Source organism: Spea bombifrons, chromosome 13, assembly GCF_027358695.1.
Source record: "Spea bombifrons isolate aSpeBom1 chromosome 13, aSpeBom1.2.pri, whole genome shotgun sequence".
Classification (NCBI taxonomy): domain Eukaryota; kingdom Metazoa; phylum Chordata; class Amphibia; order Anura; family Pelobatidae; genus Spea; species Spea bombifrons.
This window is the reverse complement of record NC_071099.1, coordinates 9951438-9976124: the sequence shown is the minus strand read 5'-3', so window position 1 is coordinate 9976124 and position 24687 is coordinate 9951438. Positions and strand designations below refer to the sequence as shown.

Genomic DNA, 24687 nt, shown 5'->3' with positions numbered 1-24687 from the left:
GGTTCTTATAGCTCCGGTGACTCATCCCGGGTCCGGGACTACCCCGCAATAAAACCGAACACGGAAAAAGGGAGAAGAGGGTAGGAGGGCGGGGCTTGGTAGGAGCCTAGTCATACCCCGATGGGGGCACTTCTTAAAGGTACACCCCCCAGCAGGCCGGTGCTCGGTAACCTTATGTCACATGAAGGCGTTAACGGCCCCCGGGCCGGGCTTCTGTTGCTGTGGGTTGTATTTGGGCTACACTGGCCCCTCTAGACACCCTTGAATAAGTTTGTCTGGTAGTAACTACCCTTATTGGCACAAAGCACCCCCAGGGGTATTTATAACGGCAAATGTGGTCCTTTATAACCAATGACACATCCCTGCTGGTTGGCCCAATCCATTGGTTGCTATGGTGATAAGGCTGCTGTAAACTTTGAACCAGAATAGCTCAGTATGAATACCCTTGGGGGGGGGGTGTGGAAAAATGGGGGAGATCATACCAGTTTCTGGGGTAATAACACCCCCATTCGGGATTGTAAACAGTTAAACTAGATTCCTAGGCAGACCAAGCAACGTTTATAAAATACCCTGGAACCCTTCAGTATTTGGCCCCATTGGGGGCATTTTATTTATAACCAGGACGGCGAAGGGCAATAAACGAGCGCCAGCGGAAAGAAATAGCAGACAGCATCGACTCCGAAATAAAGCCTTTATTACAAATATTTATATAAAAATGCTGAAAATCCAGGCTCCCGGCACAGAGGGGTTAATGACCGTGAATTGGTTACTACAAGAGTTATAAAATACCCCTTAATGTTCTGGAAAGGGCAGGAGACTCATCACCAGGTCATCCAACCTCCAGACCTAAATGAGGGTTGGAAAAACACAACACTTGGGTTTGGTGATTTTAAGTTATTGATTTAAGGCTTGGCTCCTTCGCCCAGCAACCAAAACCACATCGCCAGCCGGTGCGCTTCGCAGGGCAGTCCAGGCGGCCATCTCCAGGACACGGCGTCGTGGTGAGCCGTCGGAGGTGCATGTGGCCCCCGGTGACACCACCTTGCGGCCTACGGGAGGAAGAAAACCTGCCCAAGGTGCTTCTTTGCCGCTTTAACGCCACAAGCAGGACATTGTTTGACTTTCTGCGGAGGAAATAAAGTTTGGTGAAAAAAAAGGTAAATATTAAGGCGTCATGAAACCCAACTTTATGCACAAACCTTGAGCAGCCGGTCCCAGCATGCTTTGCAGCAGTAGAAATCACATGACGCACATTTAAAGGGAACCCACCCCCTCAAGGTGCAGCGAGGACAGACGGGGCCTTCTGTGAACAGAGAGGAATGAGCGGATTGGCTGCTCGATTGCCGTCCAACACCACTTCCTATCCTCCTCTAACTCAGTATCAAGCCCGCCAAACGCATGTCATGATAAGGATGAAAGGGCCAATTTTGTTCAGGGATGTGAAGCCAGAATAACAGCATTGGATCAGGTTCCGTGAACCTTTTCTCTACCACATCTGCAGTAACCGTTCAAGCTGAACGACCCTGCAGAGCATCTCACGTAGCAGGACGGGGCACCCTGCGGTCTCGGGGAGTGAATTCTGCTGCCTCACCGTGACGGCTCGTTTAACTTCTGCTTTCTCTGCAGGAAGTTCTCCTTCCTGTTCCCTGTATGATGTCATACGATCATGGTGATAAAAAGCCCTGGCCGGTTACAGGAAGCTCCCGGTAGGGGATGAACCTTCTGCAGAAAGATGACGTCGCGGCTCGTCCGCGTGACAAGAGCGGAAAATAAACACGGGCAGCGACCAGCGCATTCACCAGAAATCCGGAACGTGAGACGGAGTCCCAACAAATTCCAGCGAATAACAGGAGTACGCGAGGGGGGGGGGATACCGGCCCCTGGGCCATTGCCATAAGTGACCATTAGTCACTGAATGTGGTTCTAGTCACCTAGTACGAAAGGCTCGGGATGATTAAGCAGATTGAGTCCCGATGAATAACACACCGTCTGTTACTCAACATAAACAAGTATCACAAGAAACCTCTATTTCCAGCCGATTCACCAACCCGAAAAAATATTTTAACCCTATAACACCTGGGGTTTAATGATTCAGTAAATGCAGGGAACCCGATACCCTGTCGGGGGGAGATGACACGCCGCCAGCTTCCCTGCATGTTAAGCACTTCGAGTGGCAAGGTGCAGTCACCATAGCAACCAATGGAACACTCTACTTTGATCTTGAATTGCTCTTATCCATTTGCTGCCTCAGGAACTTAGTTCCTGAACCCTGTTAGAGAGACAGTGGGGCGCAGAGGGGAGCCGGTGGGGCGCAGAGGGGAGCCGGTGGGGCGCAGAGGGGAGCCGGTGGGGCGCAGAGCGGCGACCTACCTGCTTCTGCGATGTAAGGAAGGGGCCGTCCGCCCAGTCCGGTCACACCGGGTACTTTGCTGCCCTGAGGGGGTATCTCGGCTATGTCAGCATGGAGAGAGAGAAATACATTCAGAGGAGAACAAAATCCTGGCGCCCTCCTCCTACCCTCACCCACTCGCACGACGGGTTCTAGAGTCCCAGAAGTGACCGTCGGTCCCCATTAGCCGTACGTTCTGCATCGGAGCTCTCGCTACACAGAAGCCACAACAGAGAGGAGAAAAAAAAATCTAGTATTCCAGCCGTTGCCCTCGTGATTAAGGGTAAATATCCTCTCCCAAATTAACAGGGGGGCAGCATTTAAGGAGTCTAGACGGGGCGATTCACACGGAGCCATTACCCCTCCGCACCGCAGCCAGGTTGCGGTTATTTTTACATAATCATAAAACCAAACGAAAGCCAGAAACCCGTAAAGTGCTGGGAGGTGACCGACGCCAGAACAGTGACTAATAATTTCTCTAACGTTTGGGGCGAGCTGCAGCCCCTCGGCGCGACACACGGACATTTTGGTTCTGTAAACGCTCGGTTGGGTGACGTTCAGGTTCGATCTCTTCCATTCGTCTCGTTTTATCCACTCACAGTGTGCCGCTGCAGGGCTCCGTACATGCGCAGGTCCCTGGGTTTCCAGGCCGGGGGCCTCTCTGCCGGTTGGCCGGCTTCTGTCGGCGTTGTGTGCGGTTTCTTTACGCTGCGAGGAACCTGGACGCTGGATATCTCCGGGAGGTAAGCTCTGCGGTTTTGTGGCACGGCTCGGCCCTGTCAGCTCCTCGCACAGCCGGTTAAACAGATTTTTGTGGTGGGGGCGCACAAACCGGTGAAAATCTGGAGGAGACCAAAAGGGAAGTTAGGAGAGACCACCCAACATCCACAACTAGACCCATTCCAGGGGTTTTAAAGCCCCCCCCGTTATTTGCCCTTCGCCCCCCCCCACTCACCTCTCAGGAGAGTGTAGTCCTCCTGCTTCTCGGTCAGTAACCCCACGATCTCCGACACCATCTCCTGATAGTTGTCTGTTTTCTTGTACGATGAAAGTGCCGCAGAGAAGCGCTGAAAGTTGGAAGACCCCAGGACCTGCTTCACCTGGCTCAGGTACGCGGATGCCTGAGTCCGGCCGTCCTGTTTGGCCCCCGTTGATTTGCCCCCAACGGGGTCTGTAACGTCACAGAAGGCAGATTAGGAGGGACAGCCAGACTCTCATATATATATATATATATATATATATATATATATCTCTTTCTTGAGCTATGGAATAGAATATTTGAGGGTCGACTGAATGTGGTATCAGAGGAGATCCTGTCTGGGGGCAGTTGGGAACATGCCGGGTCTCTGGCGCTCACCTGTATTTAGAGCGGAGCCCAGGTGTCCCCCGCCAAGGTTTAGGTGCCTCTCTGAACCCTCTGAGAAGGTGACTTTGGGCTCCGAAGCAGCCGCTGCTGCCTGAGCTGCAACAAGAGGGAGAGGTGGGGAGAAGGAAAAGTCCAAGAGAGAACTTCGAGAATGTGGGGAAAGGACTGGTAGAGAGGAGGACACGCCAGGTACTCACCCTTCTCTCTGTCCGGTCGCGGGATGCTGTGCTCCGCTTTGTATCCGCAACCTTTGCCCGTCAACTCTCTGCAGATCGCATCAAATTCTTGTTTGTGGTGAGGCCGTATAAACTGATAGAAACCTGAAAAGGAGCAGTTGGGGTGGAAGCGGTAAGGTGGGTCGGGGGTATGGGGGAGCGGTAAGGTGGGTCGGGGAATGTCAGGATCTGACAAGGAAGGTCGGGAGTCTCACCCCGCATGAGGCCGTGTTTTCCCGCGTCCTGGCAGAAGAGAGTCTGGAGCGGAAGGAGGAGGATCTGCAAGTCGTCATTCTTCTTATAAGCCGCCATGGCGTCGGTGAAAACGTTATAGTTGGACTGGCTGAGACATCGCTTCACAGACTGCAGGAAGGCAAAGGCGCTGCTCAGCTTCTGGCTGGGGGGAGAACTCTGATCCAGAACCTGCATGAGGGGGAAGAAACGGGGCAAGTCGGAGACAGACCAAGAGAAAAAAAAAAAAAAAAAACAGAACAGAAACGCCGCGAGACCCACCTGATTCTGCACAATCTTTATCTTTTTCTTGCCTCCTCTCTGCTCGTCCGCCAGCCTCTTGTCGTACTGCAGGGACAGCGTGGACAGCCGGGACACCTGTCAGACAGACGGATTAGACCCAAAGACAGACGGACATTGTCACCGCTCCCTCGTCGGGTCTCTCACCTGCCCCTCGGTACCCGGATCTTCTGGTTTCTTTCTCTCTGTGTGATCCAAGGCATCTAATAAACCAGCCGGACGGTGCCTGTTGGTATCTAGAACCGGCTCATACCCCTCGCAGAGACCGGAGTCCGTGGCGGAGTCGGGGTTCCCACTGCACCCTGACAAGGAAAATACGCCGGCCACAAATTACACGCGCGGTGTATTAAATTCTTTCTTTGGTATGCCCCGTGTTTAGCAGAAAGCCTCAGACCCGTGTGTTTCACTCACCCTCACGCTTGCGTTTCAGGCTGGGGACGTGAGAGTCCAAGTTCTTTGCTTTCCTTGCCGGATCGTGGGCGCCGAACGCACTGCGAAAAGAAGAGATGGATGGCGATGGGGAGCTGGACACGACCACCGTCTGCTGCTTGTCTTGGTGAACTCCGTGCATGGGCGGCTGGGGCATCTGCAGAGGTGTTAGAGGGCGATACAGTGAGGGGATTTAACATGCATGGGATAGACATACGGCTCCTAAATCTAAGACAAGACCAACGACTGATTAAGGTTTGAGTCTTTACAGCAGGAGAAACAGGCGACTAGACAGGGGCCGAACGGGGCCGATCTGCCAGCGGGTTCTGGGTTTCTATCTAGCGGACAGAGGCTGATCCATTGAAACTAACTCCGTCCTGGAGCTTCTGTAGACACCGAACCCCACAAACTCCCATATCCTCCACTCACAATTTTTTGTGCAACCCGGAAAAACTGAGAAACGTCCCGTATGATGTGTCCAAAGTTGTCGTAGATGCGGGCGTACGGGCGGACCCAGGAGGGGAGCTGTGCACGCGCGTCGCTGTTCCCAAACCTAAGAAGCCAAATGATACAGGATGAAACCAACACAAGAAAGAGCAAACCGCTCAGCCTGGAGCGGGGTTCGGGTAGCTTGCACCCCGCAACTCCTAACCCAATCAATCAGCCCACCAGGGGGCAGCAAACCCTCCGGGACTTCATGCCAGTAGCGGACACAAACGGGCTTTATCTACTAAACTACAGCAGGAAGAGGCTGACGAATTTTTGTTTTTGGGCCCGGCGCCCTCTCATCGCTCCTGTTACCTGTGATCACACAGAAAGATGGCTCCATAGTCTTGTCTGTGCCGGATGACTCTGCCTATAGCTTGATTCACCGCTCGTGAGGCCTGCTGCCGGTACCATTCCTGCCCCGACAGGTACTGTGGGGGCAGATTCATAATAGGAGTTATTAGCAAGGCCTGGTAAAGTGTGTGTGGGGGGGTAAACTGACGCGGCTCAGCAGGACCTTCTCACCTGCCCAGAAGAACCATGAACACGTCTCATCTGATCCAGAAACTGCATCTTCAGAACTACCCGGGGGTCCATGCGCGGGGGGAAGGGCAGCCCGGTAATTATCACACCGCGGCCATTATAGTCGGCAAAATCTAACCCCTCACTAGCCTGGGGAGGAAAAGGTTAATTAGAAAGCATGTTTTCCCGACACATCCGGAAGGACTTGGCTCCGACGCTCACCTTTCCCCGACACACGGCCAGGAAGCTGGCTCCTCCACTGCTTGGGCTCTGGATCTTCTCATAGTAGCCGTCCATCACCTGTGAGCATAACGGTAGAACATACTACATATAACACGCAGGAGAACCCAACACGCGTCAGGATACCGGAGACCAGCAAACCCCCCGTCTCACCTCGTTAAAGGATCCTTTACCCCGAGGCTCCACAAACATGGGCTTCACATCTTCTATCCGCGCAGACAGACCCTGATCCTGCATCGGACACACAGACACAGATTCCAGCACTGCCAACGCATACAAGAAACACACAAAGAACACGGAGCGTCCCTTACCCTCCAAAACTCAAGGCTTTTATCCAAAACCGGGTATGAAGGGAAAAATACCAAAAGTCCATGAGGAACCACCCGGGCGATATTACCTGGAACAGGGAGACAGCGCGGAGCAGTCAGACACGGCAGCAACACGTCACACACCGAGCGCGTCACACGCGATAAAACAAACCACAAAGAGTCATAGTTACCGACTGTCTTTCCCAGGGAAGATAAATAATCCTCCGAGAACCTGCACGAGAGAAACAGCGAATGAGAGACACAACGGCAACCGGGCAGAGACGAGCGGCTGGGATGAAGTCACATGGAGGAAAGAGACAGACGCCCCACAAGACCACCGGCTTACCTCAGACACTTACCTTCTATCGTACGCAGAGCTGAGCTGCGCTCCGTCGGGGCCGCGGGGAATAACACCCACCCAGATCTGGTGCTTCTCGATGACGTGAGGATTCTCCAGAGACACCGGGAACGGGCTGCAAAGCATCATGGGACAGACAGTGATCAGCTGAGCAAACCACAACGTGCCCTTAATCCCTACATTGCGGACCCCACGGACACACACAATCTCCACAACTCACATCTGCATCTCCATGGTGAAGGAAGAGAGCGGACAGAGGGTCCCACTGGTCAGAATTATGCTCCTCACGCCCTGTCTCACCAAATCGTGCATCGTGTACCCGGGACTGAAACACCAATAACTCAGCACATTCCCTGCAACACACGGCGGGCAGAGAGAGCTCAGGGCGCAGAGAGAGAGAGAGAGAGCCGATAAGAGCAGTTTGTGGCTCAGTCTGTAGCAGACATGGCTGCCCGGTGTGCATGCACAACCTCCGCTCACCTCCTTGCTTTTTAGAGTTACTCCAAACATCTCCGCGAGGCTTCTTCCTCTGGCTCGTGTCGGGGTGGATATGAACCTAACGAGCGACACAAATGACTCTCAAGATACAAGCTCAGGAAGCCAAAAACACCAACGTGTTGCCCGACCCCAAAACACCATTAACCCCCCACGCCGCAGTGCATCTGCCCCCCACCTACACACTTTTACAAAGCCTTTCCCTCCTTTCAACCGCAGAACGTCTCCGTCTTCCGAAGCGTTTTACTATTATGGTTTATTTCTGGGTTCTCGAGTACTTCATGCGTTTGCGCCGCGCGTCCCCATCACTGACCTTGTAATAATGCGAGATTTTCAGCTTGGAGGCAGAAGCTGCAGCGCCCTCCGGGGGGTCGATGTTAAATACAATCTGCCAGGAACACAGAACAGGGGATGTGACGGCATCCAAATAACCAACTCATCCACCCCACGGCATGCGTCTCTGCAGCAATGCATGCAACGCAGCTTCATCCTCGAAACACCCGATAAATCCCACCCCAAAATCACAGCGAGAAAACGGCTACTAACCTGGATAATATCCGACAGCTTCTGTAGCCCCAGAGTGTTTGTGAAGACACCAGAACCTGAAACAAAGGGTTAATTACACACTGTTGACACTCAGATGAGTTAATGCAGGTTAGCTGAGGGTTCTGGGAGCTGCCATCCAAGCTAGCAACAGCATTACCCCCGTGATTAGCATGTTATGAATCTGGCGAGGCATGGAGGGGGGTATATGCGGCAGGTTTAACACGGAACCCCAAATCCCCCCGTCCCACTTTCTCACTTCCTCCGACATGCTGAATAATCTGGTCCAGAAGCTCCAGCAGCATCGACTTCGTATCGAACGTGATCCCCGCGGACGCAAACAACTCGAAGATGAAACTGATGAGACAGACGCGGCAGATGAGAACGTGTCACCCCCACACACTCCTCCAAAGACCCTAAAGATCCCCCCACCTTCCATCCTTGGTGACTCCTTGGCCGTTGGCGGGAAGTGACGTCGACTGAATGGCGCTCTCCAGCTGCAGGAGCGAGCCTGATGGAAGAGAAGAGATGGCATGGAAGGATCATGACCGTGATACGCCAAGGCAGATCATAAATAATTCCATTCTCTCCAGCCGGCCACAGATGGGCCGGATCCTCACCCTTTATCTTGGCCAGGTCTTCTAGCTCCACGTTGAGACCTGCAAGAACAGACGGGCTCCATTATTCCCCGGCCCGAGCGAGTTCATTCCGTCTGCGCGCCGCTTGTGACCACTAACCGGAATTCGGGGTTTCCATGTTGAATTCAGAATTAATGCGCTTCTGCTGCACATTCTCCACCTGCTCGTCCATGACCGTACTTATTGCGTCGATTCCGGAAGCCAAGTCATACGGCGTCAGGTCAAAGGAGGCCGATTCTTCACACATCCGCTCCTAGTAACGACACAAGGGGGGTCATGAAACGGTAAGAAATAATAAAGTGTCATCGGCACCCACGGGGCGGAAAAAGTTATTTAATGGACACTCACCACATTGTGAGCTTCATCAAATATCACAACAGTACCTTTCAGATCAATATTGTGGGCTCGGCGGCTCTGGGGAGACAGAAGACATATCAAAGACCAACAATACGCTATTTCCCTACTAACCACGAACCAATTTCCGAGAGCCAACCACAAAAGCTTTACCCACCCCCCTCGTGGAGAGAAATATCCTCATTACCACCAAATTAATGAACACAGAACGGAGGTAGCTGCCGCCGATTACCAAGCATCTCACTCCAACTCCATGAGACCTTCGTCTTTTACCTTGGGGTCCAGGAGGTAATTGTACGGCATGAATATGATGTCTGCTTGCTGCTTCAGGCCCCGGGACAGGTAGTATGGACAGGCCCTTCAAAAAGGCAGATTTAGGACTTAGAATGGAGGTCACATGGCCAGAGACGATCGATAAAGCCACAGAACGGTCGGCTCACCTGTGCTTGGTTCCGTTCTTCACCAGATCTTCAATGTCCAGAATGTGGCTGGTCAGGTCCTTCTCGGTGCTCTTCGCTTGGGAGAAAGGAGGTTATTTAATGTGGATGTGCAAACCGCCCCCCCACATCCTAAAACTAACGTCCTCTCTTTACCGAGCCCCCTCTCTTTACACACTTACTTTCCACGTTATTGTAGAAGTGACAGGACCGGGTGGACACTTTGGAACGACACATGTGGACCTAATAAACAGGGATGTTGCAGGAGTCAAACATGATATGATCTGCGTGTCTACAAAGCAGGGGCTAGATGAAAATATCAAACAGCATGTCAATGTCAGAGAAGGGGGGGGAGCGTGGAGAAGGGCGGGCGCCAGCTGTTCTCTATCGCGTGCTCCTATAATACCTTAACATGGTTGTTGTCCTGCTTCTTAACGTCAGGATGGATGCACAGCTGCTCCCTGGACCCCAGAACACAAACCTTGGGCCTGATGGACAGAAGTTTAGAATCAACACAATCTTGGAAATAGTTGCCTTTATTTTGGGGGGGGGGTCAAATTGCTGCCCTCACTCTCCCATCATCGCGACACAAACCGCCCCGCTACCTGTATGAAGTGTTCTTCAGCTCCCCAATAACCTGTGTCAGCTGCGAATGGGTCCTGGAGGCGTAGATGATCTTGGGGACGTCGGTGTAATAAGCTGCAGAGAACAGAACATTAATATTTATTTACGGCGGGAGATACAACAAGAGCGTCTCCCCCGCTGCAGAAGCGGCATGGAGCTCCGTCACTCTCCGGTCAGGTGCTTTGCTGCCTCTTTCTTCCCCGAAACCTCACCTGACAGGTCACATTTCCTCCACTTCTGGAGGGACTAGGATTTCCGGGGGGGTCTCAGCTCGTTGTGGATTATAGGAATTGTAATTTCACAACAGCCAAGCTGGATTCCCCCGGTATATCTATGCAAACCATAAGCAGCCGGAGGCAAGCTCTCCACCACCTGTGCTCCTGCAGGGGCATTGGGGGGGGGGAATCTGAGCGCTCATCCCCAATAAGTACCCGAGCCTTGACTTTCTGCCTCCGCGTTTCCCCACGCTGCGGTGGGCCGGTCGGGGAACAGCTCTGCTCCGTTCATGCGCTCAGCGATTTTACGCGCACTTATCCCGTCTTTGAAGTGCTGGCGCCAGGCCAGGGTGGCACAGAGTAGGCACAGTGTCTTTCCAGTCCCCGTCGGGCTCTCCAGGACGCCATTGACCCCCTGAAACAAGTACAACGCAAGGTGAGCGATTGTCTTACTGCAGCGTCAGAATTTCACACGTCTGATGCCACGAAACAACTTTATTCACGCAGCAGGTAATTACCCAAAAAACCTCCCCGAGATCCCAGAGATTACCAGCAACTAATGAACATTTACTGGCAGTGAGAAAGCACCGGGGTGTCACGCAGACAGGGAGGGGGCTCCCCGCATTGGGGTGCCACGCACACGGGGGGGCTCCCAGCATTTGGGTGCCACGCACACGGGAGGTTCCCTGCATTGGGGTGCCACGCACACAGGGGGGGGCTTCCCGCATTGGGGTGCCACGCACACAGGGGGGGCACTCCCGGGAATGGGGTGTTACGCAGATGGGGGGGCTCCCCGCATTGGGGTGCCACGCACACGGGGGGGCTCCCCGCATTGGGGTGCCACGCACACGGGGGGTTCCCTGCATTGGGGTGCCACGCACACAGGGGGGGGCTTCCCGCATTGGGGTGCCACGCACACAGGGGGGGCACTCCCGGGAATGGGGTGTTACGCAGATGGGGGGGCTCCCCGCATTGGGGTGCCACGCACACGGGGGGGCTCCCCGCATTGGGGTGCCACGCACACGGGGGGGCTCCCCGCATTGGGGTGCCACGCACACGGGGGGGCTCCCCGCATTGGGGTGCCACGCACACGGGGGGGGCTCCCCGCATTGGGGTGTCACGCAGACGGGGGGGCTCCCGGCATTGGGGTGTCACGCAGATGGGAGGGGCTCCCGGCATTGGGGTGTCACGCAGACGGGGGGGGCTCCCCGCATTGGGGTGTCACACAGACGGGGGGGCTCCCCGCATTGGGGTGTCACGCAGACGGGGGGGGCTCCCCGCATTGGGGGGTCAGGGGACACACCTTCTGCAGACACTCGATCACTCGGGCCATGTAATCCTCCTGACATTTGTACGGTGTGAACGGAAAATCCACGGTCAGACCGGACACCTGCACAGGCGGCATTTCCGAGTCCCCAACCGGTCTTCCGGTTCCTGAGAGCTCCCAGGTTTGCAATTCGCGCGCTTGCGTCCTGACGTCACCAGACCTGTCCTAGTGCGTGCCCCAGTGACGCTATGACGCACGCGAGATTATTAAGAAAGGCCAGATGATAGGACTCACATCACTCACATCACTCACATCACTCACATCACTCACATCACTCACATCACTCACATCACTCACATCACTCACATCACTCACATCACTCACATCACTCTAACATATAATCCGTACACTGTGTGTGAATGAGTCAGCCTCACCTGCCTGAAGCAAACAGTTAATGTGTGCGGTTACTATCCTAAAACAAAGGTCCCAGGGGCCCCTGGGGGTCACTCCGTGCTGTGTATGCTGAGGGCCCTGCTCGCTCACTGATGACCCATGTGCAGTTAGCTGATCCTGCGCAGCTCACGGGGATCTCAGCTGGTTACAGGGATACACGTGGACTCCTCCGGCTCTCTGCACAGAACCCACCGGCAGATCGGCCCCCATCTAGTCGCCTGTTTCTCCTGCTGTAAAGACTCAAACCTTAATCAGTCGTTGGTCTCGTCTTAGATTCAGGAGCCGTATGTCTATCCCATGCATGTTTAATCCCCTCACTGTATTACCCTCTACCACTTCTGCTGGGAGGCTGTTCCACTTATCTACCACCCTCTCAGCAAACTGTAAGGTTGTGCATAAAAGGGCCTAATGGCCCACCAGTACCCAGTGGTGGTGGAATGCATCCCCTGCAGAGTAAGATTATTCCCTTAATCAGGGCTGAAAATGGCCCAATATATTTATCAACGTAACCAGATATCTGGCAAGTGTCCCCTCACACTCCTCCCTGATGCCCCCTCTCTCCTCTCCTGATGCCCCTCTCTCTCCTCTCTGATGCCCCCTTTCTCCCCCTCTGATGTCCCCTCTCTCCTCCCCTGATGCCCCTCTTTTCTAGGAGGTCAGAATGTTTGCTGGGTATGAGGGTATCGCAGGGTTCTACAGCCCTAAAAGCCCCGATAATGCGTATAGAAACACCAGGAAACGGCTTTATAAATGAAACGGGGCAAATAAACCTATAATTCTAAAAATTACCCCGCGATGGGGCAGAAATCACCCCCACCCCCCAAGAAAAGGTGCCCTGGGTTGGGGTATTATGCAGACGCACGTGCGGGGGTCACAGTGACTCGAATGAGCCGCGTTACCCAACGCAGCTCAGTTACCCCCACTGTGGCCCCTGGCAGGGTCTTCATTGTGCGGATGTTTATCTACACGGCACGCAATGCCCACATTATACCCCCCCAAGGCGTGTGGGGGGAAGGGGCAGTCACATTCTCTTCAATGTGTGTTGGGGGGGCACTCCATACAGTGTCAGGATGGGGGCTTCATGGCTGTTGTAGTAGGTACAGGGGCCAGGAGCCCCGGGTGTGTCTGCGCATCCATTCACCTCCCTGCCTGAATCCCGCAGGAGGGGGAGCGGAGTGACGGATCTGCCCCTCCCGGTGCCCCCCACCCCCCTCTCTCCGCCCCCTCTCCCCGCCCCCTCTCCCTCTGATCCCTGCTTTTCGCAGCATTGCAGCAGAGAGCAGCCGCAGCCGCCCCGATCAGCACCATGGCCAGCACCGTGTCAGGTACGAGCCGCCTGGCGACGGGGAGACCCCGGCCCAGCACCGCCCGCGGAGGGGGGTCCTGAGGACCCCCACAATTTTAACATCATCGGCCAGGGTACAGCCCGGACCCCCAGGGTGTGGTGGATGGGGGGGATCAGACGAGGCTTCATGTGCAGGTGCAGGGAATCCGGGGGGGGCAGGGGGGATCTGGGATCGGGAATCCGGGGGGATCAGGAATCGGGGGGCCGGAGGATCTTATATATTCTAGAATGTTTCATAAATGTGAATATAGAATATATTTAGATTTAATTAAATTATATATTCATTCCATTTATTCCTCCCCATTTGAAGCCTGCGTGTACTGCATGTTGAATTTGGTACATACACAGGGATGTGCGCAGATGCACGCATGTATGTGTGTTGCTATGTTTTGCCGCCCCCGACGCATTTAGTGTTTTCTTGCAGATATTTTTAGGATATTTGGGTGTAATTGTGCCCACATATTCCCGGCGGCGGGGGGCTTCCTGGGAGTGTCACTGCGGGGGGCACACGCTGCAACCCTTTATTGATAAAAGCCCCCCTATTCTTGGGCAGCAAGAAGGTTACCCCCTTTTGGGGGCCTTTACACGCAGTACCCTGGCAGAGAAAGGGTTAATGCCCGGCAGGGAACGGCTGTGAAGAAAGGGTGGGGGCTGCAAATCATTTTTCATGGAACATGTTGCACCCCCGTCACACGCATGTAACCCGGCACCTGCTGCACCGTGTTATTCCGCCCTGCGGGGGGGGGGCATCTAGATTCATTTATTGCCTCTCGCCCTTTTGTGTGTGTCGGCTGTGCATGCGGAGCCCGGGGACCCCACACCGGCAGCGTGATTAGTGGGTGTGGATCAGGAGCCGACACAATGGGAAGAAGGGGGGGGGTCTAACAGGGAGAGCCGACACTCCCAACACCCTCAGCTGACAAGGTTAATGATGAAAGGAATTGCAGCCCCCATCAGACGAAGGGTCACGGAAACGGGGTTCGTGTCTTTCTGTCGGGAAGTAGAGTGACACCGAGTATCACTAATGACCCCATAATGAATATTATCCCCGGCGGAAAAGGGGGCTTCATCGCCATGACAACAGGGAATCCAGATCACGTCCCAAACGCTGGGATACATTTTAGCAAACGCAGCGAATCACGCGATGGGAATGCGGGCTGTGCGTGATGAGCGGGGCCACGGTATACGGATGCGCTTTATAGATCCCGTTCCATTCTGTGTTCATGGAGCCCGCTGTGGCTTCACCACTGATGATTTGATCCACGGACAGCGGTCAGGGGGGGTTCTCTGGTGTTTCTGTCCCGGTTGATACTGTAGTAGTGCAGGCATGGCCTGGTGCCACAGAACAGGTGGCTCAGAACCCATTTCTAATGATGTGCTGCAGCGGCCAATGAATAGATAGTTAGACATGCAGCAGCTCGTCGCGTCTGGCGCGGGGTAATTAGGGCTGAAAGCTGGCGCCAGCGACGTCAGCCCCCTGAGTGCCGGTGGGAACGAGCCTCGTCTGTGACATGTCTGAGCTCCAGAGTCTGGGGACCCGATGATCTCAGGGGCAGACGATGCTTTCCTCGAGTCACCGGCGATCCGCGGCGAGCCCGACACCAACCTGCGCAGATCCCCGAGACGGGAGATCACTCACGGGATCCATAGGATCCCATCCCCCGCCCCACACCCACCACGTTCCCCCCCGCAGCATCACTGGATCCATCGCCCATGTCGTCCATCATTGGTTGGATACATAGTTACACTGTAGGGTCCAGCACTAGATCCACTGGATTACTCTGTATAATACATTGGCTTCCACCACACCCGGAGGCTACCGTCCACGACTGGCGCCCCCCGGAGCCCCTTCACACATCCTGCCCCCCCCGTTTTAGTAACCAGTTTTGGGCTCATTCTGTGTATTTTTAGGACCTTTATGTTTAATCTTTGCAGCCTACAAGGAGAAGATGAAGGAGCTGTCCATGCTGTCCCTGATCTGCTCCTGCTTCTACTCCCAGCCACACGCCAGCACCATCTATCAGTATGAAGGTCAGCTCTTCTCCTTGTTGTCCGGCCCACGGTGATCTCTTGTATGGAGCTTTGGCCACAAAACGATCCCTTAAATATAACCCACAAGGGCCTTAAAGGGTTAATGAACCGAGACACTCGATACATATTAATCTGTAATTGTTTATCTAGTAACATAGTGACAAATGGGGGTAATCCGGTGAAAACGTGAAGCTTTGGTGGTCTTCCAAGGGGGAGAAATCTCGACATCATTGGACCTCGTAGGCTTTCTCTGTCCCGGGGGCCACCTGTAACTTCGTGGCCTCGCTCTTTTCTTCGCAGACATGGAAGTGAAACAGTTAAATAAAAGGGCATCCGGGCAGAGCTTCGAGGTCATTTTGAAGTCACCTTCGGACTTGTCACCTGACAGCCCACCCCTCGCTGTGTCCCCCAGGAAGAGGGACATCTCTCTGGAGGAGCTTCAGAAGAGACTGGAGGCTGCAGAGGAGAGGCGGAAGGTAACCTACTGGATTTTGGGTTGAAACTTTATGATTTGTTAACTGGAATTTTTGGAAACTTTGGGTGGGTTCCCGTAGAACCCGCCTCACGCAGCAGGGCCGGGATTTTACAATAAGCCCCCATTCCAGCCACTCGGAATATATGGAGAACGATCAATGTGCTTTCACGTCCAATTGCTTTGATGACATCAAACGTTGGTAACGTTTTCATTGTTTGGTGATCGATCACTTTATGGTTTTAGTCGGATCTCAATCCCTTCTTCTGTAGCTGGCCTGTGATGGACATGTGTGAGAAGTACCATTAGATGCCTACACTGTCATTCCCAATGGGCGGCTAAGACTCTTGGGGTCAAGACGCTCACATCAAGGCTTAGAAAGGTCATTAGTGTTCACAGCGAAACCCTCCGGTACCATCTGTTGACCAAAAACCAGGTTCCATCCCCCAGTGGAGTCAGAGTCGTCTCATTAATGTTGTTTCAGGAACGTTTTGGTCGTTTGTTGAGTCTCGTTTGTCTTCTTCTTTTTATTAATCCTAATTAGCGTAATAGCGGTTCGTGGGCTTCCTGGCGGTGGAACCTATTAAAACCCAATGGGGTATGGTGGTCTGTTTCACCGGTTATGTACCTTTTCCCCACTTCAGTCCCAGGAGGCACAGGTGCTCAAACAGCTGGCGGAGAAACGGGAACATGAGCGAGACGTCCTCCATCGGGCCATCGAAGATAACAACAACTTCAGCCGCATGGCCGAGGAGAAACTGAACTACAAGATGGAGCTGAGTAAGGAGATCCGCGACGCACACCTGGCTGCGCTGAGGGATCGTCTCCGCGAGAAGGTAGGATCTCCCGTCCGCCACTTGGCCTTATTATGTCCGGCTGAGAACCCTCTGAGACCACCCAGCAGGATGCGCACCATGGGGATTGTAGTCTGGACGGTGGTGGGCATTGTAGTCTGCGGAGGGACCAAAATCACAACACAGTGTATGAAGGCCATTGCGGTCAGGAGCTCTGAGGGGTCCCTGTGTTCAGAGAAAATGTAATAAACAGGGAAGGGCTTTATTAACTAAATATATTTCTAGCTCCTGGTCACCAATTAACCCTTCGTATGTTTGCAGGAGCTGCACGCGGCAGAAGTTCGCAGGAACAAGGAGCAGAGAGAAGAGATGTCTGGATGAAAGCCGCCGTCGAACGAGCTTCCGCGCCCATTCCCCAAATCCGCAGACCAAACTATTTTATTTCAAAGTCATCCATCCGGCCTCCTCGCTCCATATCCTCTCCTTTTTCCCTCTCCTCTCCTCACTCCATCTCTCCACCCTCGTCTTAACTTCATGGCTTTATATTTCTCACCTCCATGACATCACACGTCCGCGGGGGGTGGGGGGTCGTTGGAATGAGTAGGGTATTTACATGTACGCCACATCTAGTCTTTTAGGTAAGGAAGTCCCTTCCTTAATTTATCCTGAAAACCACATAACCGCAGAAGTGAATCCCCTTTTCTCCCCTCGACCAATGAAATCTAATTGCACTAAGGAATTTAGGGGGCGCCATAGACAGGCAGCTGAGGACTCCATGAACCCCCCCCAGGTGAAATCCCTTCTGCCTGCGCAACGCCTCATGGCTTAGTTAGGTTTTTATGATCTTGATTATCTCGTAAATCGTACGATATTAGGACTTTCCCGAAGGATCCTTAGCGGCAGCGCATGTGGACAACTTTCAACTAGATGTCATGCTCAGTCCAGAGATGTTCTCCTCCAGTTTAGACCAAGTGTCCCCTCTGCTCTGACCACCTCCTGCGAGCCTTGTGCATCATGGTTTGTGATGTGTTCTTGCCCGGGCAGGTGTAGTTAGTGAGGACCTCGAGAGGTTCATGTTTCAGCCGTCACCAAGGCTAGTGGGCGAGACGATACCCGCGAGACCGCACAGTGCCGACGTTCATTAGAAAAAACACTCTGGAGAAAGACAGACGGTTGGAACGCAGGGATAAGGGCTGAACGAGTGGAACGTGCAGGATAGGCATTAGCCGTAAATTAATCTCCGTAGCCACAGCTGCCCCCGCAGAGAGAAGTCCTTCTGCTGGACAAGAGCAGATGCCTCCTGAGATGCGGCTACCAAGATGCGCGGATGGATGAGAGCCCTCGGTGTCCTCGTCTTGGTGGAGATCCCAGAGAGATGTATTTAGGATCCAGTTAGGGTGTCGAGTCCTGAACCTGTAAACTAGATCTGATTGATTGGGGGGTCTCGGCATGGCGTTGTTGTCCTTCTTTTGATGTGTTGATTATGGGGTCGGTGTAACTCGTAGAACCGTCTTCTGCCTCCAAACCCCTGAATGCTTTCTGTATCTTACTGTACTGAATCCTGTCGTCTGTTATGGTTCGTGGCACCTCATTAAAGTGCATTATCTTGAGTCATTCCTAAAGGCCGCTGTGTGATGTGTGTCACGGGGTGGGTACATTCTATTAGCATGGAGATCTTCACACCTCTAGGACAACCTTCCTGCCCCCTCCAGAGCCACCACTGACCAGTACTTGGCATTAATCCTACCCAAGCAACGCGATGGCTGCCATTAGGGTGCCAACCCGCATCACCCCTGCAGGCTCCTCCGGGATGGGCCAACAGGCAGCTCTCCACAACCACCATGATCTTCAGCGTGAGGATGAATAGAGTTGCAGTTCAACAGGACTTCCTCTTGGTTTATCGCTGGCTGATGGAGACATGGGGGCTGCCCAGCTGTAGGGTTAATGTTCCAAATTTGTTTCTCCATATGTAAAGCTGTGTGGGGGCTTTAAGGGGTCCATATGAGCGGTAAGTGGTTCTGGCAATACACATGCCCATGGTTCCCAGCGAGGCCCGTGGAGCCGAGGATCTCTGCCCCGGTGGACAGTGTGCGTCCTGTCGGCGTAGAATACATTTTTAGCACACATCTGATGCTGATACGGGCATTCGTGTGACTGCGAGTGTAATGAATGAAGTGGGGGGCAGCAGTCTGGATGAAGGGGCAGGCTGTGTACCCGCACACCACGGAGGGGCTCTGGCTACAGCGTATATTACTTTGTTCACCCCAGGAGGAGTACCGCCAGTGCTAATCTGCACAGAGAGCTGTAGGACAGCGCCACCTGGTGCCCAGACCCGGGAGCGCCTACCGGACCCTCAGGGAGCTGAGGTACAGCGCCACTTGGTGCCCAGTTCCGGAAGCGCCTCCTGGCCATATAAGGAGCTGAAGCACAGCGCCACCTGGTGCCCAGTCCCGGAAGCGCCTCCTGGCCTCACAGGGAACTGAAGCACAGCGCCATCTAGTGCCCAGTCCCGGAAGCGTCTCCTGGCCTCACATATAGCTGAAGCACAGCGCCACTTGGTGCTCAGTCCCGGAAGCGCCTCCTGGCTTCGCAAGGAGCTGAAACACAGCGCCACCTGGCTGTATGGAATTATACAGAACAGCAACCAGTCCCGCGCATGCGCACTGACTCAGGCCTGGATTTCTCGCCGTCACGTGAGCGCGCTCCACCTCCCCCTGGAAGCTCGGGAGCGCGCGCGGCCTGTTCTTTGCACCCCGCCCGCTCCACCGATACCGCCTAATCCCCGGCGGGAAGCCCCTTGTTCGCGTCGTCCAGTGTCCCGGAGCCGGCCAGGCAGCCAGGTGAGTCTCAGGCCGCAGGGAGGCCTCCCCCGTCCCCGCCCTCCGCGCTCATCACGCACCGGCGTCCGGCCGCCGGGTCCCTGCGGAGCGTCAGTACGTGACGGCGGGCCGGGGGGAGGGGGAGCGCCAGGCCGCAACATAAAGCGTCAGCGCCTGCCATGGCAACAGCGCTCCGGGAATAGGGCTCACCATGGCAACTACGCCACAGGAATGTAGACGTCCTCTATGGCAACTGCACCCCGAGAACAAGGGTGGACCTCCATGGCAACTGAATCCCGGGAACGAGGGATGATATCCAGGGCAACTCTACCCTGGGGATAGGGAAGGTCATCATGCCATTTGCACCCTGGTAATAACTCCACCTCTTACAGTTATTGCCCCACATAACTGAAGGGTTACATGGCACTGAGAATAATGGGGGTCTCCATAGCAACAGGATCCTCGCAATGGTGGGTCTGCATACTAACTGCACTTAAAGCAATAAAGTTATTTGTGTGGCAGCAGCAGGGAGCCTAGTGTGATGAGACCTGCTGAATTCGGGGGTCCCTTAAATGGGGAATGAGAATTCTCCATGGCAACCACACGCTGGGAATAGTGGGTATGCAGGGTCTCAACAGCAGCCCCCCTATGGCTATAGGTCCTGTACCGGGTGTGCACAGGGCAACTGCCTCTCAAAGCAATAGGGAGGTGCACCAGTCTCCATGGCAGCTGCCCCTGGTTACATGAGAATTGGGGCCGGTTACTCGGGTCCGGCTGTAAGCCTCAAATGGTTTATAATCCTGTCCTCTATCCTCAAGACGGATTTATCCGCTGTGAGGGGCTCCTCGGGGGTCTCGCCGTGTGTAAAAATATCTATTCCTGCGGATTGTCACAATGGCTGCTCCGTGTCCCCAGACGGTTAACATGTATCTGCCTCTCTTCCTGTCGCAGCTCCGCGTGGATCCTCTCCAGCTCGCCATGGCTGCTCCGGATGTCAGCGTTCACGTGGAAGAGGTTGTGGTCGTCACCACGCCGGATAACATGATGGATGGCGGCGGTGTGGAGGAGGTGAAAGCTGTGCTGGTGACGTCCAACAGGTAGCTGTCACCCCCGTGTAGAGCGGATGGAGACCCGAAAATGCTAAGGGTGGCCCATGAGCAGACGTCACGGGTTAATCCCATGTTACGTGTCACTGCATCCAGCTCCACAGCTTCATCCCGCAACAAGCCTTCCACGCTCATCCATGGGGGGGGGGGTTGTATTTTATTGCTGCCAGACTTATCCAAGTTCTTACTGATGATGTTTTATTTTGTGCAGGAGCCTCGTGGACGAAGCCCTAGACTCAGAGAACGTGGCAGCCGCAGCAGCGGCAGCATTCAGCGCAACAGAGCTAAAAGAAGCCGTTTTAGGTACGATGGCGGTCAGACCGGCATTGGGGCGGATTCCCAGAATCTCGGACTGAGAGATTACACTGAGCCTTTCCCTTATTCCGTCCGTTTATCGCGGAATAATACGTGACGTTTCATTGGCCGAACACATCTGGACCGGCTGAGCCTGTTTGTCTCTGTGGCTACGTGGTGGGTGTCTGCTGTGGACACTATCGGGATGTGTTGGCCTCGGTATTAATCTTTTGTCTCCTTTTCCATGAATAGTGAAGATGGAGGGCGAGGAGGAGGAGGAGGAGGAGGGCATGGAGGCAGAGATCGCCTACCCTATAACCTGCGGTGAGAGCAAAGCCAATCTCATCTGGAGGAAGTTTGTGTGTCCGGGAATCAACGTCAAGTGTGTGCAGGTGAGTCCCCTGCGCCGGGGTATCAGGGTCACTTTCAGCTGGTTTGCTGTCCCCTCCATTAACGAGGCATCTTTTCCTGTCTCTCCTTTCCCAATCATTCTCTGTTTGTTTTCAGTACAACGACCATTTGATCAGCCCCAAGGAGTTTGTCCACCTGGCTGGGAAATCCACCCTGAAGGACTGGAAGCGGGCGATCCGGATGAACGGAGTCATGCTCAGGTCAGGCGCTGCCCAAAAGTGACCTGGACCCGTGCCTGCGCGGCCAGGAATTACCGAAAGAACACGCATGTAACCAGGGAACGGGGTAGATGAGCTGTGCTGGGTGGGTAGAGGGCATCCAGGGAGAAAAAGGCGCTTCAGGGAGGGCCCCCTGTCCATAAACGAGAAGAAATCCCTGAACTGTTTGCTTTTTTACCACAGGAAGATCATGGATTCCGGGGAGCTGGATTTCTTTCAGCACTCGAAGGTTTGTTCCAACACGTGCCGGAGCACCAAGATCGACCTGACGGCCAGCCGTGTGTCTCTCTGCAGCCAGATGTCCACCGAGTATATCCCCATCACTCCGGTGTCAAGCGAGAGTGAGTAGCAGCTGCGTCTGGCCCTCACAAGGCCTCTGTCTTCCCACGAGGGGCTGTGATTTGTATATTATGTTTGAGAGACTGTTTATCGTGCATCATCGTGAGGGTTGCTGTGACGTGCTTTGCATCAGTTTGTCACGTATAAACTTTTCCACAGGTTTCAGCGTGAACGGGAGCCCCACGACTATAACCATCGAAACCTGTGATGGTTCTGGGGACTGGACCGGCATGATTGGAGGTAAGGCAGCTCCTTTGTGGGGTGGCATACGGGGTGAAAAATAGGCTGGGGTTGGTGTGAGTGGGGTGGGCAGCACCAGGGGGACCCTCTGCAGGGTCTAGTTTAGATGTTGTTGCTGATTTTGTTGCTTTACAGATGAGACTCTGGCGTTCTGGCAAGGCTTGAGGGACACAGGGCTCCTGGGTGACGTCTTACAGGAGTTTCACCATGAGCTCTTAGAAACGATGAGGGGACTGAAGCAGAGACTGCAGACGCCTCCGATCCAGTTAGAGGGTAAGCCGTCGGGTTTGTACCCCCGAAATGCTGCAACCCCTGAGTCCGACGGGATGACCGGTGCCTATTTGCTTGGCTTTACCAGACGCATCTGCTTTCTCGGCTCACACGCCTGTTCCTGTTTTCAGACGCCACGTTGCTGAATAACATTGTCCAGAATTTTGGCCTGTTGGACCTGATTAAGAAAGTTCTGGCGAGTCACAAGAGCCAAATGGACCGTTCCAGGGAGCAGTACACGAGGGACCTGGCAGGTAACCTCATGGGTTATATTATCGGGAGCCGGGGGGGGAGGTGTTGTTTGGTTACGTATGTTATACAATAACTACCGTGAAGATCTGGCAGCGCTAGGTGGCAGGTAAATACCCATCTCACGGTCATGTGAAAAAGGTCGGTGTCTGCTGTAAGTGGACTGTAAATCTTCTTCTATGTTTTCCTCCCCACCCTTTATAACGTAAATTGTTTGTTTTCTTTACAAAGCACTCGAACAACAGTGTGATGAACACCGGAGACGGGCCAAGGAACTGAAGCACAAATCCCAGCACCTTAACAATGTCCTGATGACCCTGACGCCCGTCAGCGCTCCTCCTCCAGCCAAGCGACCGCGACTGACCAGAGCGACGTCCGGCCCTGCGACTGTCAGCTCACAGGTGGCCACCCAACCAACGCAGATAACCCTGCCTCAGGGAATGTCTTTATCCCAGCTGACCAGCCTTCCTTTCACCAAAGTAATGTCCTCCACCAGCATCCCAACATCCTCCACTACCTCCCTGCTGACCAAGAACTCCAACTCCCAAGCCGGCTCCCCTTCATCCCCGGTGTTAGGGGGTTACACCATCCTCACCCCCTCAGGGGGCAGTTACGCAGGCACCACGTTGGAGATTCATCCGGATTCCTCCAACCTCACCGTCCTGAGCGCAGCCGCCATGCAAGACAGCAACACTGTTCTAAAGATGGTGAGCCCTATCCAGCTCCTTACCCTCCAGGGCCTTGGTGCGACCATACAGAACCTGGCCCAGCTAGCCCCAGCCGGCAGCACCATCTTGGCCATGCCCTGTGGCTCGGGGGATGGAGAGGATGAACAGACCACCATAGAGGTGACTTCGCTGGCCGAGGAGCTGGAGGACAAATAGACTCTCGGGAGCCGTGTTTCCATGTGTCCTGGCTCAGCCGCACGGTGACAGAATGGGGGGCGCGTGTACAGGAGAGAGGGAGCATGTCCAGGCTGCGCTAGCTGATGAACCAAAGCGAAGTCCTCTTTTTTTTGGGGGGGGGGGGTTTGAAGTACCTGTACTGGACAATGCGGTTGGCCATTCTGCCGCAAAATGAACAGGCCGGCTATTGGCAGCTTTGACTCCCGGCTCGGTGGGGGGGGGTCTGTGGACTTGTCCATGTTGTCTCTTGAGTTTTCATGACCTGTCAGTCTTAATTTCTTACTTAATGAACTATAGCAGGAAAAACTAAATCTGCAGTATTATCGGAACGAGACGCCTGCTTCGTGGCCACTGCTAGTATTGGGTTTGCCAAAGTTTGTGTCTTTTTCATTAAAATAGAGCAGAACTCTTCCCCGGCTCCGAGTGCAGCCTCATTGAGTGTAAGTGAGGGAGGAATCTTTACTGTGGATTTAAACACATGCTGGCTGGGGGGGGGTTAGGGTTCTTGGCACTCGTTTTAAAGCATTCCTAAAGGTCAAAAGTAATAAAGGGGGGTCCGAGCTCTGAGACCTGCGGAGCTCCAGCCTGGGACCACTAATGATGAGAACTTTGGTCTTGCATCAGACTGCGGCCCTGAGCTCTCATCATAGATGCCCCCAGGGCCTTTACTAACCCCCCTGAGCTGCATTTACCTGCTGACAATCCTGTTTAGTTTCTACCTCTCAGCATCACACTTTTGTTGCCCCTCTAATTTGTGTTTTTGATGGTACGAGGCTCAGGGGAAATAGATCTATTTTTTTAATTGTATTTTTGTGTTTGCGGAGCCCAAAAGGAACCACGGAAATAAATCTAGTTTTGCGAGCTCAGGCGTTCTTTGAAATGTTGGACAGGGGGTGCAGATGACCAAGGTCCTTTCCTTATCGTTAAAGGTTTTCTCCAGCGTTTGTATGTTCCTGGGTTTGGAAATCTCTGCTTCGGAGAAAGAAATGCCCGGACTGGGGGTAACATGGAGACTCGTAGCCCTGGCTCTGATCATCAACTGGGCGGCCCGATAACTGACATGTGTTGGTAATTTGGGGACCCCCAGTAACCTGTGTCCCAGGGGCCGTGCCCACTGTATGACTGGCACAGCTAGGTGAAAGCGTGCGCAGCCGGTACCAGTTAACTGTCTCATGGTGTAGAATAAACAGGTGTCTCCCGAGCGTCCCGGTGTCACACGGTTGGGAACAACTGGTTTAAATAAGTTCAGAGCCTGAACCTCTTGTGTACGTTACGGGCTTCCCGGTTCCTCGCCCGGGGGGGGGGGGGGGGGGGGGGTTGACGA

General features: G+C 54.0%; 3 protein-coding genes across 3 annotated transcripts; 2 read left to right on the top strand and 1 right to left on the bottom strand.

The window, feature by feature from the left end:
* Positions 1 to 674: 674 nt before the first annotated feature.
* RTEL1 (regulator of telomere elongation helicase 1) lies at positions 675 to 11583 on the bottom strand. Its single transcript, XM_053453677.1, has 35 exons — positions 11454 to 11583; positions 10367 to 10565; positions 9917 to 10010; positions 9718 to 9799; positions 9494 to 9554; positions 9315 to 9390; positions 9148 to 9232; positions 8869 to 8934; positions 8620 to 8773; positions 8503 to 8541; positions 8315 to 8393; positions 8142 to 8239; positions 7886 to 7941; positions 7653 to 7727; positions 7325 to 7400; positions 7065 to 7197; positions 6846 to 6959; positions 6678 to 6718; positions 6490 to 6575; positions 6332 to 6409; positions 6161 to 6238; positions 5942 to 6088; positions 5732 to 5847; positions 5360 to 5483; positions 4913 to 5087; positions 4649 to 4803; positions 4484 to 4579; positions 4186 to 4393; positions 3953 to 4075; positions 3747 to 3851; positions 3345 to 3560; positions 2989 to 3231; positions 2371 to 2451; positions 1200 to 1303; positions 675 to 1124 (listed from the first exon to the last, which is right to left on the bottom strand). The coding sequence occupies exons 1-35, from the start codon at positions 11553 to 11555 to the stop codon at positions 1050 to 1052; spliced, it is 3840 nt and encodes a 1279-aa protein (XP_053309652.1). The 5' UTR covers positions 11556 to 11583; the 3' UTR covers positions 675 to 1049.
* Positions 11584 to 13100: 1517 nt separating this feature from the next.
* On the top strand, positions 13101 to 17101 carry STMN3 (stathmin 3). The gene is made up of 5 exons (XM_053453157.1): positions 13101 to 13195; positions 15151 to 15246; positions 15547 to 15722; positions 16363 to 16554; positions 16834 to 17101. Exons 1-5 carry the CDS (start codon positions 13177 to 13179, stop codon positions 16891 to 16893), a joined length of 543 nt encoding a protein of 180 aa, XP_053309132.1. The 5' UTR covers positions 13101 to 13176; the 3' UTR covers positions 16894 to 17101.
* Positions 17102 to 19202: 2101 nt separating this feature from the next.
* Positions 19203 to 23774, top strand: GMEB2 (glucocorticoid modulatory element binding protein 2). Its single transcript, XM_053453156.1, has 10 exons — positions 19203 to 19352; positions 20283 to 20428; positions 20649 to 20740; positions 20984 to 21123; positions 21239 to 21342; positions 21544 to 21701; positions 21859 to 21939; positions 22075 to 22212; positions 22341 to 22463; positions 22690 to 23774. The coding sequence occupies exons 2-10, from the start codon at positions 20310 to 20312 to the stop codon at positions 23340 to 23342; spliced, it is 1608 nt and encodes a 535-aa protein (XP_053309131.1). The 5' UTR covers positions 19203 to 19352; positions 20283 to 20309; the 3' UTR covers positions 23343 to 23774.
* The last annotated feature ends 913 nt before the right edge of the window (positions 23775 to 24687 follow it).